General features: G+C 31.1%; 1 protein-coding gene across 1 annotated transcript; it reads right to left on the reverse strand.

Moving 5' to 3' along the window:
- Positions 1-279: 279 nt before the first annotated feature.
- LOC110703982 lies at positions 280-17,019 on the reverse strand. Its single transcript, XM_021881780.1, has 5 exons — positions 16,782-17,019; positions 16,339-16,619; positions 1,937-2,283; positions 993-1,843; positions 280-920 (listed from the first exon to the last, which is right to left on the reverse strand). The coding sequence occupies exons 1-5, from the start codon at positions 17,017-17,019 to the stop codon at positions 280-282; spliced, it is 2,358 nt and encodes a 785-aa protein (XP_021737472.1).
- Positions 17,020-17,721: the final 702 nt, after the last annotated feature.

Consider the following 17,721-nt stretch of genomic DNA (forward strand, 5'->3'; position numbering starts at 1 on the left):
TTTGAGCTTGAGGAGTCCACTCAAATGAGCCCTTCTTTGTGCACTCGGTGATAGGGGTCATGAGAGTGCTGAAATTACGAATGAACCTCCTATAAAAGGAAGCTAATCCATGGAAAGAACGGACCTCCGTGAGTGTCTTTGGACTAGGCCATGATTGAATAGCCTCAATCTTGCTTGGATCAACTTTCACACCTTCTCCTGAAACAATGTAACCAAGAAAAGTGACCTCATATAGCATAAAATTACATTTTTCAAGTTTTCCATACAATTTTTGTTCTCTCAAAACCGTAAAACTTTAAATAAATGTATCAAATGTTCATCCCCATCTTTGCTATAAATAAGAATATCATCAAGGTACACCACCACGAATTTCCCAAGGAAAGGCCGCAACACCTCGTTCATCAACCTCATGAAAGTGCTAGGTGCGTTGGTGAGTCCAAATGGCATCACGAGCCACTCATACAAGCCGTGCTTGGTTTTGAAAGCGGTCTTCCATTCATCTCCTTTCCTCATCCGAATTTGATGGTAACCACTCCTCAAATCCACTTTTGAAAACCACTTCGAACCACTCAGTTCATCAAGCATGTCATCTAGTCTTGGAATTGGAAACCTATACTTGATAGTAATATTGTTAACAACCCTACTATCAATACACATGCGCCATGTACCATCCTTTTTTGGGACCAAAAGAGCAGGCACAGCACACGGACTCATAGACTCACGTACATACCCCATACTCATCAACTCCTCAATTTGTCGTTGCAATTCCTTAGTTTCCAAGGGATTACACCTATAGGCAGGTTTGTTAGGCAAAGAAGCACCCGTAATGAGGTCAATTTGATGTTCAATTCCCCTCAAAGGTGGTAACTCTTTCGGTAACTCATCGGGAAAAACATCCTCAAAATCCTTAATCAACTGAGCTAATTAAGGATTTTGACTCACAAAATTTTCGTGGATCTCTTTAGAGTACAAAAAGTATAATTCCTCCTCACCATTAATTTCCCTTTCAAATTCCTTAAGGGTAAGCAATGACACCTCCTTTGATTGTTTAGGATTTTGTGAAAACCATGGGGGTGGTAAAGGGTGCAATTTTTTTTGTTTTCCTTGGTGAGTTATAGTGTAAGTGTTATGGTACCCATCATGTTGAGATTTTCGATCAGTTTGCCAAGGTCTACCAAGCAAAATGTGACAAGCATCCATAGACACAACATCACACAGTTGAGTATCATGATAAGACCCAATAGAAAAATTAACCATGCATTGTTTCCTAACCCCCGTACTCGAATTAGAGTCCAACCAACTCAACTTATAAGGATGTGGGTGATTTGTGGTTGTAAGACCAAGTCTAGCTATCATGGTTTTGGAAACTGTGTTTGCCTCACTACCACCATCAACAATTAAATCACATACCTCGCCTTTAATCTTGCACTTGGTAATGAAAATATGTTGCCTTTGCGGTGCCAAGGGTTCGTCAACACGAGCTTGCAACGCCCTTCTCACAACCAGATTTGTTTTGGTCTCTTCTTCGGGGAAACATTGCTCTTCCTCCTCGTCCCCTTCATTAGAATTCACGTCCTCCACTTCTTCAACCTCGAAATCCTCCCAATTGATAGTTTGATTAGCAATAAGCTTTACCTCTTGCATGGTCAAAGCTCTGGAATTTGGACAATCCTTATTAAAATGGCCCCTTCCTCCGCACTTGTAACAAACAATGTCACTCATTTTGAAATCTTTCTTGTCCTTCTTAGGTGGATCGTTGGCTTTGACAAAAGAAGAACCATCCTTGACAGGGAAGGTTGGTCTTCGTGCCACTTGAGGGGTGACAATCGGCTTTTTCTTCTTCCTTTTTGAATCAAACTTGATCACAAATTTGCAAGCTTCAGCAAAGGTTAAATTGGTGTAACCTTCAAGTTTGTCTTGCAACTCTTGATCCAACCCAGCCACGAAACGTCCCATCTTGAGTTCTTCATTCTCCGTGATTTCACACACGATAGAAAGTCTGTCAAACTCTTTGATGTAGTCCTCAACCGATTCTCCATTTTGTTGCAAAGTGCTCCACTTCACATATTGGCTTTGTTTGAAATTGTGAGGAATAAAGCGATCCCTCATCCTTTTCTTTAACTTGCTCCAAGTAGAAATGGATGCCTTACCCCTAAGAGTACGTCCCCTTTGCTCTCCTTGTAGCCAGTTATCTCCATAGCCTTTTAACTTCACCTTGGCTATCTTGTATTTTTGGAACTCCTCTTGAATGTCCTTATAATCGAAATACCTCTCCAAGGATTTCTCCCATTCCAAGTACTTTTCTGGATCAAGTGTCCCATCAAAGGGACGTCCACTTTGAGACTCCTATCTTCCCTCCTAGGTGGAGGGTCTTCGCCTTGATCTCTCCTATCATGCTCGTTCATGAGCCTTGCCATCAAGGCAGCAAGGTTCCCTTGTAGATTGGCGTTGGTTTCGGCCAACCTCTCTTGACTAGCAATGGATCGATTAAGAGCTTCCAAAGCTGTCCTCAAGTCTTGATTTTCTCCCATGGTGTGTAGGTATTCGACCCGTTTGGAAGAATTTAAGAAAACTCTCCCCCTACCTGACGCGCCAAATGATGTGTAAGCAAGGTGAGAAACTTGTTTACAAACGAACTGGAATGCGTGTTGTGTTTAGTTGAATTAGAAGTATCAATGTAGAGTAACTAAGAAGGATTAGGGGAACTCTCACCCTTAACCTTGAGGATATAACAATGAGGAACACTCACTCACTTGTTTGGGCGTAGTAGTGATTAGGGAACTCTCACCTATTCGACAACTACCAGTTTAAGTCTTAGGAACTCTCACTAAAACACAAACTCTTCAAATTGAGATAACTCTCAAGTTTGGAAAATCAAACCTGACTAGCTCAAGTCAAATTTGGATAATACACTCGTGTGTTTCTTGCAAATTTCTGGACCATCTTTTTATTGATCATTAGCATGCTATTTATAGCTTTAGTACATCATTTAGTTGCCACTACACTTAGCTAAAAAAAGCAATAAATCAGAAATAACAAAACTGAAGATAAGGGTAGATTAAGTGGCTCATAACCGTCCAACTTAATCCCTATTACAACTAATTATTACTCTAATTAAGAAAGCTTAAAACAAGGGAAGAATAACTCCCAAACGTTCAACAAATTGACTCCAATCATGCTGTCAAAATTCCTCCTCCAAAGCAGCCTTGAAATGCGCCTTTATAACCTCCCATTTAAGCCTTCATTCAAGCTCCTTTATTACGAAGTTAAACCAGCTTGAAACTCTCCTTAAAGTATACATTAAATCAGCCTACATTCCCCCATTATTGAGGTAATTAGTCACGCTCAATATGGTGCAGCCAGTTGAGGAATTATATGGACCATGCACACCCAAAATCCATAGGAGCAGCATCGAAGAAAGTCTTGGACAAAATCAATTCCCTAACGTTCAACTCTTGGACTGGAATATCCGAACCTTGGCCACCTTGGCCACTTTGGTCACTTTGGTTGAATGTGTTTGACATTCATTTAATTCAATTAGCTTTGTAGAATGCATTTGACTTTCTTTAGATTCAATTAGCTTTGTTGAATGTGTTTGACTTTCATTTGATTCAAAAAGATTTGTTTGAATGTGTTTGACTTTCTTTTGATTCAATTAGCTTTGTAGAATGCATTTGACTTTCATTTGATTCAATTAGCTTTGTTGAATGCGTTTGACTTTCATTTGATTCAAAAAGCATTGTTTGAATGTGTTTGACTAGCATTTGATTCAATTTAGCTTTGTTTGATTGTGTTTAACTTTCAATTGATTCAATTAGCTTTGTAGAAAGCATTTGACTTTCATTTGATTCAAATAGATTTGTTTGAATGCATTTTACTTTCATTTGATTAAAAAAGCTTTGTTTGAATGTAATTGACTTTCATTTGATTCAATTAGCTTTGTAGAATGCATTAGACTTTCATTTGATTCAATTAGCTTTGTAGAATGCATTTGACTTTCATTTGATTTAATTAGCTTTGTTGAATGTGTTTGACTTTAATATGATTCAAAAAGCTTTGTTTGAATGTGTTTGACTTTAATTTGATTCAATTAGCTTTGTTTGATTGTGTTTAACTTTCTTTTGATTCAATTAGCTTTGTAGTTTGCATTTGACTTTCATTTGATTCAATTAGCATTGTTGAATGCATTTGAGTTTCATTTGATTCAAAAAGCTTTATTTCAATGTGTTAACTTTTATTTGATTCTATTAGCTTTGTAGAATGCATTTGACTTTCTATTGATTCAATTAGCTTTGTTGAAAGGATTTGACATTCATTTGATTCAAAAAGCTTTGTTTAATTGTGTTTGACTAGCATTTGATTCAATTAACTTTTTTTGATTGTGTTTAACTTTCATTTGATTCAATTAACTTTGTTTGATTCATTTGACTTTCCTTTGATTCAAATAGCGTCCTTGAATGCATTTGACTTTAATTTGATTCAAAATGCTTTGTTTGAATGTGTTTGATTTTCATTTGATTCAATTAGCTTTGTTTGACTGTGTTTAACTTTCTTTTGATTCAATTAGCTTTGCAGAATGCATTTGACTTTCATTTGATTCAATTTGCTTTGTTGAATGTATTTGACTTTCATTTGTTTCAAAAAGATTTGATTGATTGTGTTTGAGTTTCATTTGATTCAAATAGCTTTGTAAATGCATTGACTTTCATTTGATTCAATTAGCTATTTAGAAAGCATTTGACTTTTATTTGATTCAATTAGCTTTGTTGAATGCGTTTAGCTTTCATTTGATTCAAAAAGCTTTGGTAGAATGCATTTGACTTTCATTTGATTCAATTAGCTTTGTTGAAAGCATTTGACTTTCATTTTATTTAAAAAGCTTTGTTTGATTGTGTTTGACTTTCATTTGATATAATTAGCTTTGTAGAATACATTAGACTTTCATTTGATTCAATTAGCTTTGTTTGAATTTATTTGACTTTCATTTGATTCAATTAGCTTTGTAGAATGCATTTGATTTTCATTTGATTCAATTAGCTTTGTTGAATGCGTTTGACATTCACTTGATTCAAAAAGCTTTGTTTGAATGTGTTTGACTTTCATTTGATTCAATTAGCTTTGTATAATGCATTTGACTTTCATTTGATTCAATTAGCTTTGTTGAAAGCATTTGACTTTCATTTGATTCAAGAAGCTTTGTTTGAATGTGTTTGACATTCATTTGAATCATTTAGCTATTTAGAATGCATTTGACTTTCATTTGATTCAATTAGCTTTGTTGAATGCGTTTAACTTTCATTTGATTCAAAAAGCTTTGGTTGAATGTGTTTGACTTTCATTTGATTCAATTAGCTTTGTAGAATGCATTTGACTTTCTTAAGATTCAATTAGCTTTGTTGAATGTGTTTGACTTTCATTTGATTCAAAAAGATTTGTTTGAATGTGTTTGACTTTCTTTTGATTCAATTAGCTTTGTAGAATGCATTTGACTTTCATTTGATTCAATTAGCTTTGTTGAATGGGTTTGGCTTTCATTTGATTCAAAAAGCTTTGTTTGAATGTGTTTGACTAGCATTTGATTCAATTTAGCTTTGTTTGATTGTGTTTAACTTTCAATTGATTCAATTAGCTTTGTAGAATGCATTTGACTTTCATTTGATTCAAATAGATTTGTTTGAATGCATTTTACTTTCATTTGATTAAAAAAGCTTTGTTTGAATGTAATTGACTTTAATTTGATTCAATTAGCTTTGTAGAATGCAATAGACTTTCATTTGATTTAATTAGCTTTATAGAATGCATTTGACTTTCATTTGATTTAATTAGCTTTGTTGAATGTGTTTGACTTTAATATGATTCAAAAAGCTTTGTTTGAATGTGTTTGACTTTAATTTGATTCAATTAGCTTTGTTTGATTGTGTTTAACTTTCTTTTGAATCAATTAGCTTTGTAGTTTGCATTTGACTTTCATTTGATTCAATTAGCATTGTTGAATGCATTTGACTTTCATTTGATTCAAAAAGCTTTATTTCAATGTGTTAACTTTTATTTGATTCTATTAGCTTTGTAGAATGCATTTGACTTTCATTTGAGTTAATTAGCTTTGTTGAAAGGATTTGACATTCATTTGATTCAAAAAGCTTTGTTTAATTGTGTTTGACTAGCATTTGATTCAATTAACTTTGTTTAATTGTGTTTGACTTTCGTTTGATTCAATTAGCTTTGTTTGATTCATTTGACTTTCCTTTGATTCAAATAGCGTCCTTGAATGCATTTGACTTTAATTTGATTCAAAAAGCTTTGTTTGAATGTGTTTGATTTTCATTTGATTCAATTAGCTTTGTTTGATTGTGTTTAACATTCTTTTGATTCAATTAGCTTTGCATTTGACATTCATTTGATTCAATTTGCTTTGTTGAATGTATTTGACTTTCATTTGTTTCAAAAAGCTTTGATTGATTGTGTTTGAGTTTCATTTGATTCAAATAGCTTTGTAAATGCATTGACTTTCATTTGATTCAATTAGCTATTTAGAAAGCATTTGACTTTCATTTGATTCAATTAGCTTTGTTGAATGCGTTTAACTTTCATTTGATTCAAAAAGCTTTGGTTGAATGTGTTTGACTTTTATTTGATTCAATTAGCTTTGTAGAATGCATTTGACTTTCATTAGATTCAATTAGCATTGTTGAATGTGTTTGACTTTCATATGATTCAAAAAGCTTTGTTTGAATGTGTTTGACTTTCATTTGATTCAATTAGCTTTGTAGAATGCATTTGACTTTCATTTGATTCAATTAGCTTTGTTGAAAGCATTTGACTTTTATTTGATTTAAAAAGCTTTGTTTGATTGTGTTTGACTTTCATTTGATATAATTAGCTTTTTAGAATGCATTAGACTTTCATTTGATTCAATTAGCATTGTTTGAATTTATTTGACTTTCATTTGATTCAATTAGCTTTGTAGAATGCATTTGATTTTCATTTGATTCAATTAGCTTTGTTGAATGCGTTTGACTTTCACTTGATTCAAAAAGCTTTGTTTGAATGTGTTTGACCTTTATTTGATTCAATTAGCTTTGTATAATGCATTTGACTTTCATTTTATTCAATTAGCTTTGTTGTAAGCATTTGACTTTCAATTGATTCAAAATGCTTTGTTTGAATGTGTTTGACTAGCATTTGATTCAATTTAGCTTTGTTTGATTGTGTTTAACTTTCAATTGATTCAATTAGCTTTGTAGAAAGCATTTGACTTTCATTTGATTCAAATAGATTTGTTTGAATGCATTTTACTTTCATTTGATTAAAAAAGCTTTGTTTGAATGTAATTGACTTTCATTTGATTCAATTAGCTTTGTAGAATGCATTAGACTTTCATTTGATTCAATTAGCTTTGTAGAATGCATTTGACTTTCATTTGATTCAATTAGCTTTGTTGAATGTGTTTGACTTTCATATGATTCAAAAAGCTTTGTTTGAATGTGTTTGACTTTCATTTGATTCAATTAGCTTTGTTTGATTGTATTTAACTTTCTTTTGATTCAATTAGCTTTGTAGTTTGCATTTGACTTTTATTTGATTCAATTAGCATTGTTGAATGCATTTGACTTTCATTTGATTTAAAAAGCTTTATTTCAATGTGTTAACTTTTATTTGATTCTATTAGCTTTGTAGAATGCATTTGACTTTCATTTGATTCAATTAGCTTTGTTAAAAGCATTTGACATTCATTTAATTCAAAAAGCTTTGTTTAATTGTGTTTGACTAGCATTTGATTCAATTAACTTTGTTTGATTTTGTTTGACTTTCATTTGATTCAATTAGTTTTGTTTGATTCATTTAACTTTCCTTTGATTCATATAGCTTCCTTGAATGCATTTAACTTTAATTTGATTCAAAAAGCTTTGTTTGAATGTGTTTGACTTTCATTTGATTCAATTAGTTTTGTTTGATTGTGTTTAACATTCTTTTGATTCAATTAGCTTTGTAGAATACATTTGACTTTCATTTGATTCAATTACCTTTGTTGAATGTATTTGAGTTTCATTTGATTCAATTAGCTTTGTAAATGCATTTGAATTTCATTTGATTCAATTAGATTTGTTGAAAGCATTTGACTTTCATTTGATTCAATTAGCTTTGTAGAATGCATTTGACTTTAATTTGATTCAAAAAGCTTTATTTGAATGTGTTTGAATTTCATTTGATACAATTAGCATTGTAGAATGCATTAGACTTTCATTTGATTAAATTACCTTTGTTTGACTGTGTTTGACTTTCATTTGATTCAATTAGCTTTGTAGAATGGATTTGACATTCATTTGATTCAATTAGCTTTGTTGAATGCATTTGACTTTCATTTGATTCAAAAAGCTTTGTTTAAATGTGTTTGACTTTCATTTGATTCAATTAGCTTTGTAGAATGCATTTGACTTTCATTTGATTCACATAGCTTTGTTTGAATGTGTTTGACTTTCATTTGATTCAAAAAGCTTTGTTTGAATGTGTTTGACTTTCATTCAATTCAACTAGCTTTGTAGAATGCATTTGACTTTCATTTGATTCAATTAGCTTTGTTGAAAGCATTTGACTATAATTTGATTCAAAAAGTTTTGTTTGAATGTGTTTGACTTTCATTTGATACAATTAGTTTTGTAGAATGCATTTGACTTTCTTTTGATTCAATTAGCTTTGTTTTAATGTGTTTGACTTTCAATTTATTCAATTAGCTTCGTTGAATGCGTTTGACTTTTATTTGATTCAAAAAGCTTTATTTGAATGTGTTTTACTTTCATTTGATTCAATTAGGTTTTTTTGATATTGTTTAACTTTCATTTGATTCAATTAGCATTGTTGAATGCATTTGACTTTCATTTGATTCAAAAAGCTTTATTTCAATGTGTTAACTTTTATTTGATTCTATTAGCTTTGTAGAATGCATTTGACTTTCATTTGAGTTAATTAGCTTTGTTGAAAGGATTTGACATTCATTTGATTCAAAAAGCTTTGTTTAATTGTGTTTGACTAGCATTTGATTCAATTAACTTTGTTTAATTGTGTTTGACTTTCGTTTGATTCAATTAGCTTTGTTTGATTCATTTGACTTTCCTTTGATTCAAATAGCGTCCTTGAATGCATTTGACTTTAATTTGATTCAAAAAGCTTTGTTTGAATGTGTTTGATTTTCATTTGATTCAATTAGCTTTGTTTGATTGTGTTTAACATTCTTTTGATTCAATTAGCTTTGCATTTGACATTCATTTGATTCAATTTGCTTTGTTGAATGTATTTGACTTTCATTTGTTTCAAAAAGCTTTGATTGATTGTGTTTGAGTTTCATTTGATTCAAATAGCTTTGTAAATGCATTGACTTTCATTTGATTCAATTAGCTATTTAGAAAGCATTTGACTTTCATTTGATTCAATTAGCTTTGTTGAATGCGTTTAACTTTCATTTGATTCAAAAAGCTTTGGTTGAATGTGTTTGACTTTTATTTGATTCAATTAGCTTTGTAGAATGCATTTGACTTTCATTAGATTCAATTAGCATTGTTGAATGTGTTTGACTTTCATATGATTCAAAAAGCTTTGTTTGAATGTGTTTGACTTTCATTTGATTCAATTTGCTTTGTAGAATGCATTTGACTTTCATTTGATTCAATTAGCTTTGTTGAAAGCATTTGACTTTTATTTGATTTAAAAAGCTTTGTTTGATTGTGTTTGACTTTCATTTGATATAATTAGCTTTTTAGAATGCATTAGACTTTTATTTGATTCAATTAGCATTGTTTGAATTTATTTGACTTTCATTTGATTCAATTAGCTTTGTAGAATGCATTTGATTTTCATTTGATTCAATTAGCTTTGTTGAATGCGTTTGACTTTCACTTGATTCAAAAAGCTTTGTTTGAATGTGTTTGACCTTTATTTGATTCAATTAGCTTTGTATAATGCATTTGACTTTCATTTTATTCAATTAGCTTTGTTGTAAGCATTTGACTTTCAATTGATTCAAAATGCTTTGTTTGAATGTGTTTGACTAGCATTTGATTTAATTTAGCTTTGTTTGATTGTGTTTAACTTTCATTTGATTCAATTAGCTTTGTAGAATGCATTTGACTTTCATTTGATTTAAATCGCTTTGTTTGAATGCATTTTACTTTCATTTGATTAAAAAAGCTTTGTTTGAATGTAATTGACTTTCATTTGATTCAATTAGCTTTGTAGAATGCATTTGACTTTCATTTGATTCAATTAGCTTTGTTGAATGTGTTTGACTTTCATATGATTCAAAAAGCTTTGTTTGAATGTGTTTGACTTTCATTTGATTCAATTAGCTTTGTTTGATTGTATTTAACTTTCTTTTGATTCAATTAGCTTTGTAGTTTGCATTTGACTTTTATTTGATTCAATTAGCATTGTTGAATGCATTTGACTTTCATTTGATTTAAAAAGCTTTATTTCAATGTGTTAACTTTTATTTGATTCTATTAGCTTTGTAGAATGCATTTGACTTTCATTTGATTCAATTAGCTTTGTTAAAAGCATTTGACATTCATTTAATTCAAAAAGCTTTGTTTAATTGTGTTTGACTAGCATTTGATTCAATTAACTTTGTTTGATTTTGTTTGACTTTCATTTGATTCAATTAGTTTTGTTTGATTCATTTAACTTTCCTTTAATTCATATAGCTTCCTTGAATGCATTTAACTTTAATTTTATTCAAAAAGCTTTGTTTGAATGTGTTTGACTTTCATTTGATTCAATTAGTTTTGTTTGATTGTGTTTAACATTCTTTTGATTCAATTAGCTTTGTAGAATACATTTGACTTTCATTTGATTCAATTACCTTTGTTGAATGTATTTGAGTTTCATTTGATTCAATTAGCTTTGTAAATGCATTTGAATTTCATTTGATTCAATTAGATTTGTTGAAAGCATTTGACTTTCATTTGATTCAATTAGCTTTGTAGAATGCATTTGACTTTAATTTGATTCAAAAAGCTTTATTTAAATGTGTTTGAATTTCATTTGATACAATTAGCATTGTAGAATGCATTAGACTTTCATTTGATTAAATTACCTTTGTTTGACTGTGTTTGACTTTCATTTGATTCAATTAGCTTTGTAGAATGGATTTGACATTCATTTGATTCAATTAGCTTTGTTGAATGCATTTGACTTTCATTTGATTCAAAAAGCTTTGTTTAAATGTGTTTGACTTTCATTTGATTCAATTAGCTTTGTAGAATGCATTTGACTTTCATTTGATTCACATAGCTTTGTTTGAATGTGTTTGACTTTCATTTGATTCAAAAAGCTTTGTTTGAATGTGTTTGACTTTCATTCAATTCAACTAGCTTTGTAGAATGCATTTGACTTTCATTTGATTCAATTAGCTTTGTTGAAAGCATTTGACTATAATTTGATTCAAAAAGTTTTGTTTGAATGTGTTTGACTTTCATTTGATACAATTAGTTTTGTAGAATGCATTTGACTTTCTTTTGATTCAATTAGCTTTGTTTTAATGTGTTTGACTTTCAATTTATTCAATTAGCTTCGTTGAATGCGTTTGACTTTTATTTGATTCAAAAAGCTTTATTTGAATGTGTTTTACTTTCATTTGATTCAATTAGGTTTTTTTGATATTGTTTAACTTTCTTTTGATTCAATTAGCTTTGTAGAATGCATTTGACTTTCATTTGATTCAATATGCTTTGTTGAATGCATTTGACTTTCATTTGATTCAAAAAGCTTTGTTTAATTTTGTTTGACTAGCATTTGATTCAATTAGTTTTGTTTGATTTTGTTTGACTTTCATTTGATTCAATAAGCTTTGTAGAATGCATTTGACTTTCATTTGATTCAAATAGCTTCCTTGAATGCATTTGACTTTAATTTGATTCAAAAAGCTTTGTTTGAATGTGTTTGACTTTCATTTGATTCAATTATCTTTGTTTCATTGTGTTTAACTTTTCTTTTGATTGAATTAGCTTTGTAGAATGTATTTGACTTTTATTTGATTCAAAAAGCTTTGTTTGAATGTTTTTGACTTTGATTTTATTCAAAAAGCTTTGTTTGAAGGCGTTTGACATTCATTTGATTCAATTAGCTTTTTAGAATGCATTTGACTTTCATTTGATTTAATTAGTTTTGTTGAATGCATTTGACTTTCATTTGATTCAAAAATCTTTGTTTGAATGTGTTTAACTTTCATTTGATTCAATTAGCTTTGTTTAAATGTGTTTGACTTTCATTTGATTCAATTAGATTTGTAGAATGCATTTGACTTTCGTTTGATTCAATTAGCTTTGTTGAATGTATTTGACTTTCATATGATCAAAAAGCTTTGTTTGAATGTGTTTGACTTTAACTTGATTCAATCAGCTTTGTTGAATGCATTTGACTTTCATTTGATTCAATTAGCTTTGTTTGAATGTGTTTGACATTCATTTGATTCAATTAGCTTTGTAGAATGCATTTGACTTTCATTTGATTCAATTAGCTTTGTTGAAGTATTTGAATTTCATATGATTCATAACGTTTTGTTTGATTGTGTTTGACTTTCAGTTGATTCAATTAGCTTTGTACAATGCATTTGACTTTCATATGATCGAAATAGCATCTTTGAATGCATTTGACTTTAATTTGATTCAAAAAGCTTTGTTTAATTGTGTTTGACTTTCATTTGATACAATTAGCTTTGTTTGAATGCGTTTGACTTTCATTTGATTCAATTAGCTTTGTAGAATGCATTTGACTTTCATTTGATTCAATTAACTTTGTTGAATGTGTTTGACTTTCATTTGATTCAAAAAGCTTTGTTTGAATGTGTTTGACTTTCATTAGATTCAATTAGCTTTGTTTGATTGTGTTTAACTTTCTTTTCATTCAATTAACTTTGTAGAACGCATTTGACTTTCATGTGATTCAATTAGCTTTGTTGAATGCATTTGACTTTTATTTGATTCCAAAAACTTTGTTTGAATGTGTTTGACTATTATTTGATTTAAATAGCTTCTTTGAATGCATTTAACTTTAATTTGATTCAAAAAAGCTTTGTTTAATTATGTTTGACTTTCATTTGATACAATTAGCTTTGTACAATGCATTAGACTTTCATTGATTCAATTAGATTTGTTTGAATGCATTTGACTTTCATTTGATTCAAAAAGCTTTGGTTGAATGTGTTTGACTTTTATTTGATTCAATTAGCTTTGTAGAATGCATTTGACTTTCAAGTGATTCAATTAGCTTTGTTGAATGTGTTTGACTTTCATATGATTCAAAAAGCTTTGTTTGAATGTATTTGACTTTCATTTGATTCAATTACCTTTGTAGAATGCATTTGACTTTCATTTGATTCAATTAGCTTTGTTGAATGCGTTTGACTTTCATTTGATTCAAAAAGCTTTGGTTGAATGTGTTTGACTTTTATTTGATTCAATTAGCTTTGTAGAATGCATTTGACTTTCATGTGATTCAATTAGCTTTGTTGAATGTGTTTGACTTTCATATGATTCAAAAAGCGTTGTTTGAATGTGTTTGACTTTCATTTGATTCAATTAGCTTTGTAGAATGCATTTGATTTTCATTTGATTCAATTAGCTTTGTTGAATGCGTTTGACTTTCACTTGATTCAAAAAGCTTTGTTTGAATGTGTTTGACTTTCATTTGATTCAATTAGCTTTGTATAATGCATTTGACTTTCATTTGATTCAATTAGCTTTGTTGTAAGCATTTGACTTTCATTTGATTCAAAAAGCTTTGTTTGATTGTGTTTGACTAGCATTTGATTTAATTTAGCTTTGTTTGATTGTGTTTAACTTTCATTTGATTCAATTAGCTTTGTTGTAAGCATTTGACTTTCATTTGATTCAAAAAGCTTTGTTTGAATGTGTTTGACTAGCATTTGATTTAATTTAGCTTTGTTTGATTGTGTTTAACTTTCATTTGATTCAATTAGCTTTGTAGAATGCATTTGACTTTCATTTGATTTAAATCGCTTTGTTTGAATGCATTTTACTTTCATTTGATTAAAAAAGCTTTGTTTGAATGTAATTGACTTTCATTTGATTCAATTAGCTTTGTAGAATGCATTTGACTTTCATTTGATTCAATTAGCTTTGTTGAATGTGTTTGACTTTCATATGATTCAAAAAGCTTTGTTTGAATGTGTTTGACTTTCATTTGATTCAATTAGCTTTGTTTGATTGTATTTAACTTTCTTTTGATTCAATTAGCTTTGTAGTTTGCATTTGACTTTTATTTGATTCAATTAGCATTGTTGAATGCATTTGACTTTCATTTGATTTAAAAAGCTTTATTTCAATGTGTTAACTTTTATTTTATTCTATTAGCTTTGTAGAATGTATTTGACTTTCATTTGATTCAATTAGCTTTGTTGAAAGCATTTGACATTCATTTGATTCAAAAAGCTTTGTTTAATTGTGTTTGACTAGCATTTGATTCAATTAACTTTGTTTGATTTTGTTTGACTTTCATTTGATTCAATTAGTTTTGTTTGATTCATTCAACTTTCCTTCGATTCAAATAACTTCCTTGAATTCATTTAACTTTAATTTGATTCAAAAAGCTTTGTTTGAATGTGTTTGACTTTCATTTGATTCAATTAGCTTTGTTTGATTGTGTTTAACATTCTTTTGATTCAATTAGCTTTGTAGAATACATTTGACTTGTTGAATGTATTTGAGTTTCATTTGATTCAATTAGCTTTGTAAATGCATTTGAATTTCATTTGATTCAATTAGATTTGTTGAAAGCATTTGACTTTCATTTGATTCAATTAGCTTTGTAGAATGCATTTGACTTTCATTTCATTGAAATAGCTTCTTTGAATACATTTGACTTTAATTTGATTCAAAAAGCTTTATTTGAATGTGTTTGAATTTCATTTGATACAATTAGCATTGTAGAATGCATTAGACTTTCATTTCATTAAATTACCTTTGTTTGACTGTGTTTGACTTTTATTTGATTCAATTAGCTTTGTAGAATGGATTTGACTTTCATTTGATTCAATTAGCTTTGTTGAATGCATTTGACTTTCATTTGATTCAGAAAGCTTTGTTTAAATGTGTTTGACTTTCATTTGATTCAATTAGCTTTGTAGAATGCATTTGACTTTCATTTGATTAACATAGCTTTGTTTGAATGTGTTTGACTTTCATTTGATTCAAAAAGCTTTGTTTGAATGTGTTTGACTTTCATTCGATTCAACTAGCTTTGTAGAATGCATTTAACTTTCATTTGATTCAATTAGCTTTGTTGAAAGCATTTGACTATAATTTGATTCAAAAAGTTTTGTTTGAATGTGTTTGATGTGTAAGCAAGGTGAGAAACTTGTTTACAAACGGTCTGGAATGCGTGTTGTGTTTAGTTGAATTAGAAGTATCAATGTGGAGTAACTAAGAAGGATTAGGGGAACTCTCACCCTTAACCTTGAGGATATAACAATGAGGAACACTCACTCACTTGTTTGGGCGTAGTAGTGATTAGGGAACTCTCACCTATTCGACAACTACCAGTTTAAGTCTTAGGAACTCTCACTGAAACACAAACTCTTCAAATTGAGATAACTCTCAAGTTTGGAAAATCTAACCTGACTAGCACAAGTCAAATTTGGATCATACACTCGTGTGTTTCTTGCAAATTTCTGGAATGTCTTTTATTGATAATTAGCATGCTATTTATAGCTTTAGTACATCATTTAATTACCACTACACTTAGCTAAAACAAGCAACAAATCAGAAATAACAAAACTGAAAATAAGGGTAGATTAAGTGGCTCATAACCGTCCAACTTAATCCCTATTACAACTAATTATTACTCTAATTAAGAAAGCTTATAACAAGGGAAGAATAACTCCCAAAACGTCCAGCAAATTGACTCCAACATGCTGTCCAAATTCGTCCTCCAAAGCAGCCTTGAAATGCGCCTTTGTAACCCCCTCATTTAAGCCTTCATTCAAGCTCCTTTATTACGAAGTTAAACCAGCTTGAAACTCTCCATAAGGTCTGCATTAAATCCGTCTACATTCCCCCACTATCAAGGTAATTAGTCACGCTCAATATGGTGCAACCAGTTGAGGAATTATATGGACCGTGCACACCAAAATCCATAGGAGTAGAATCGAAGAAAGACTTGGACAAAATCAATTCCCTAACGTTCAACTCTTGGACTGGAATATTCAAACCTTGACCACTTTTGTAGATTCAAAAAGGGAATTGCCCTCAATTCCTCATCATTATAGTACGGTGCTAGATCCCCCACATTGAATGTGCTTAAGACGCCTTACTTTCCTCCCAAATCTACCTTGTAGGCATTGTCATTGATCTTTTCCACTATCTCAAAAGGACCCTCGGCTCGTGGCATGAGCTTGTTCTTCCTTTGATTGGGAAACCTTTCCTTCCTCATGTAAATCCACACTAAGTCACCAACTTCAAAACTTCTCACGTTTTTTACTCTCTTGTTGGCTTGCTTCTTATAGATTTCATTAGCCTTTTCGATGTTCTTCCTTACTTCCTTGTGGATTTTCACCATGAACTCGGCTTGTTCCTTGGCACCTCCATGCACGAACTTGTCTCGAGGCAACGCTATGAGATCAATTGGAACATAAGGATTATAACCATAGACTACTTCAAAAGGAGAATACTTTGTAGTAGCGCTAGGAGTTCTATTGTAAGCAAACTCGGCATGAGCGAGTTTGACATCCCAATCTTTGGTGCTCTTACTAACCAAGGTCCTAAGCAAAGAACCTAGTACCCTATTCACCACCTCGGTTTGGCCATCGATTTGGGGGTGATGTGAGGTTGAAAACAACAACTTGGTTCCCATAAGACGCCACAAGGACTTCCAAAAATGACTTTGGAACTTTGGATCTCGATCTGAAACAATGGTGCGTGGGATTCCATGGAAACGAACAACCCCATCAAAATATAATTTCGCCACCTTCGCAGCATCCTCGGTTTTATGACAAGGGACAAAGTGAGCCATTTTTGAAAAACGATCAACTACCACCATGATTGAGTCCTTACCTCTTTGAGTTCTAGGTAAAGCCACAATGAAATCCATGCTTATGACTTCCCAAGGTCTCTCCGGAATTGGCAATGGCTTGTAAAGACCTTTGTGAAACACCATCTTTGCCCTTTGACAAGTACAACAACGTGCTACAACACGGTGAACAGTGGATAGCATATTAGGCCAATAAAAGTGAGCTTGAAGAAGCTCCATAGTCTTTTGAACTCCGAAATGGCCTGCTAGACCTCCTCCATGCGCTTCATGAATCAACAAGCTTCGAATTGGACATTTGGGAATGCATAACCTATTTCCCTTAAAAAGAAAATCATTTTGTAAGGAAAATAATTCATAACTACCACTCACGCATTTCTCCAAAATGACCTTGAAATCACCATCTTCCTTGTAGTATCCTTTGATTAATTCGAACCCAAGGACTTTCGCCTCAACGACTCCAAGTAAAGTATGCCTTCGAGATAAGGCATCCGCAACAACATTTTCCTTTCCACTCTTGTACTTTGATGAAAAGTTAAATGTTTGCAAGAATTCCACCCACTTTGCATGTCTCGAATTCAACTTCTTTTGGCCATGGATGAACCTCAAAGATTCATGGTCAGAATGAAGTATGAAGGGTTGTGGTCTCAAGTAGTGCGACCAATGATTCAAAGCTCGCACCATTGC

The sequence above is a fragment of the Chenopodium quinoa genome, unplaced genomic scaffold (genome assembly GCF_001683475.1).
Source record: "Chenopodium quinoa cultivar QQ74 unplaced genomic scaffold, ASM168347v1, whole genome shotgun sequence".
In the NCBI taxonomy this organism is placed as follows: domain Eukaryota; kingdom Viridiplantae; phylum Streptophyta; class Magnoliopsida; order Caryophyllales; family Amaranthaceae; genus Chenopodium; species Chenopodium quinoa.

Coding starts and splice junctions, on each gene's coding strand:
- LOC110703982 (XM_021881780.1), bottom strand. CDS start 17,019: ATGGCTCACTTTGTCCCTTGTCATAAAACCGAGGATGCTGCGAAGGTG. Junction 1,844..1,936: donor ATGGGACGTTTCGTGGCTGG/GTTGGATCAAGA, acceptor TGATTCAAAAAG/GAAGAAGAAAAAGCCGATTG. Junction 921..992: donor ATTTGAAAGGGAAATTAATG/GTGAGGAGGAAT, acceptor ATCCTTAATTAG/CTCAGTTGATTAAGGATTTT.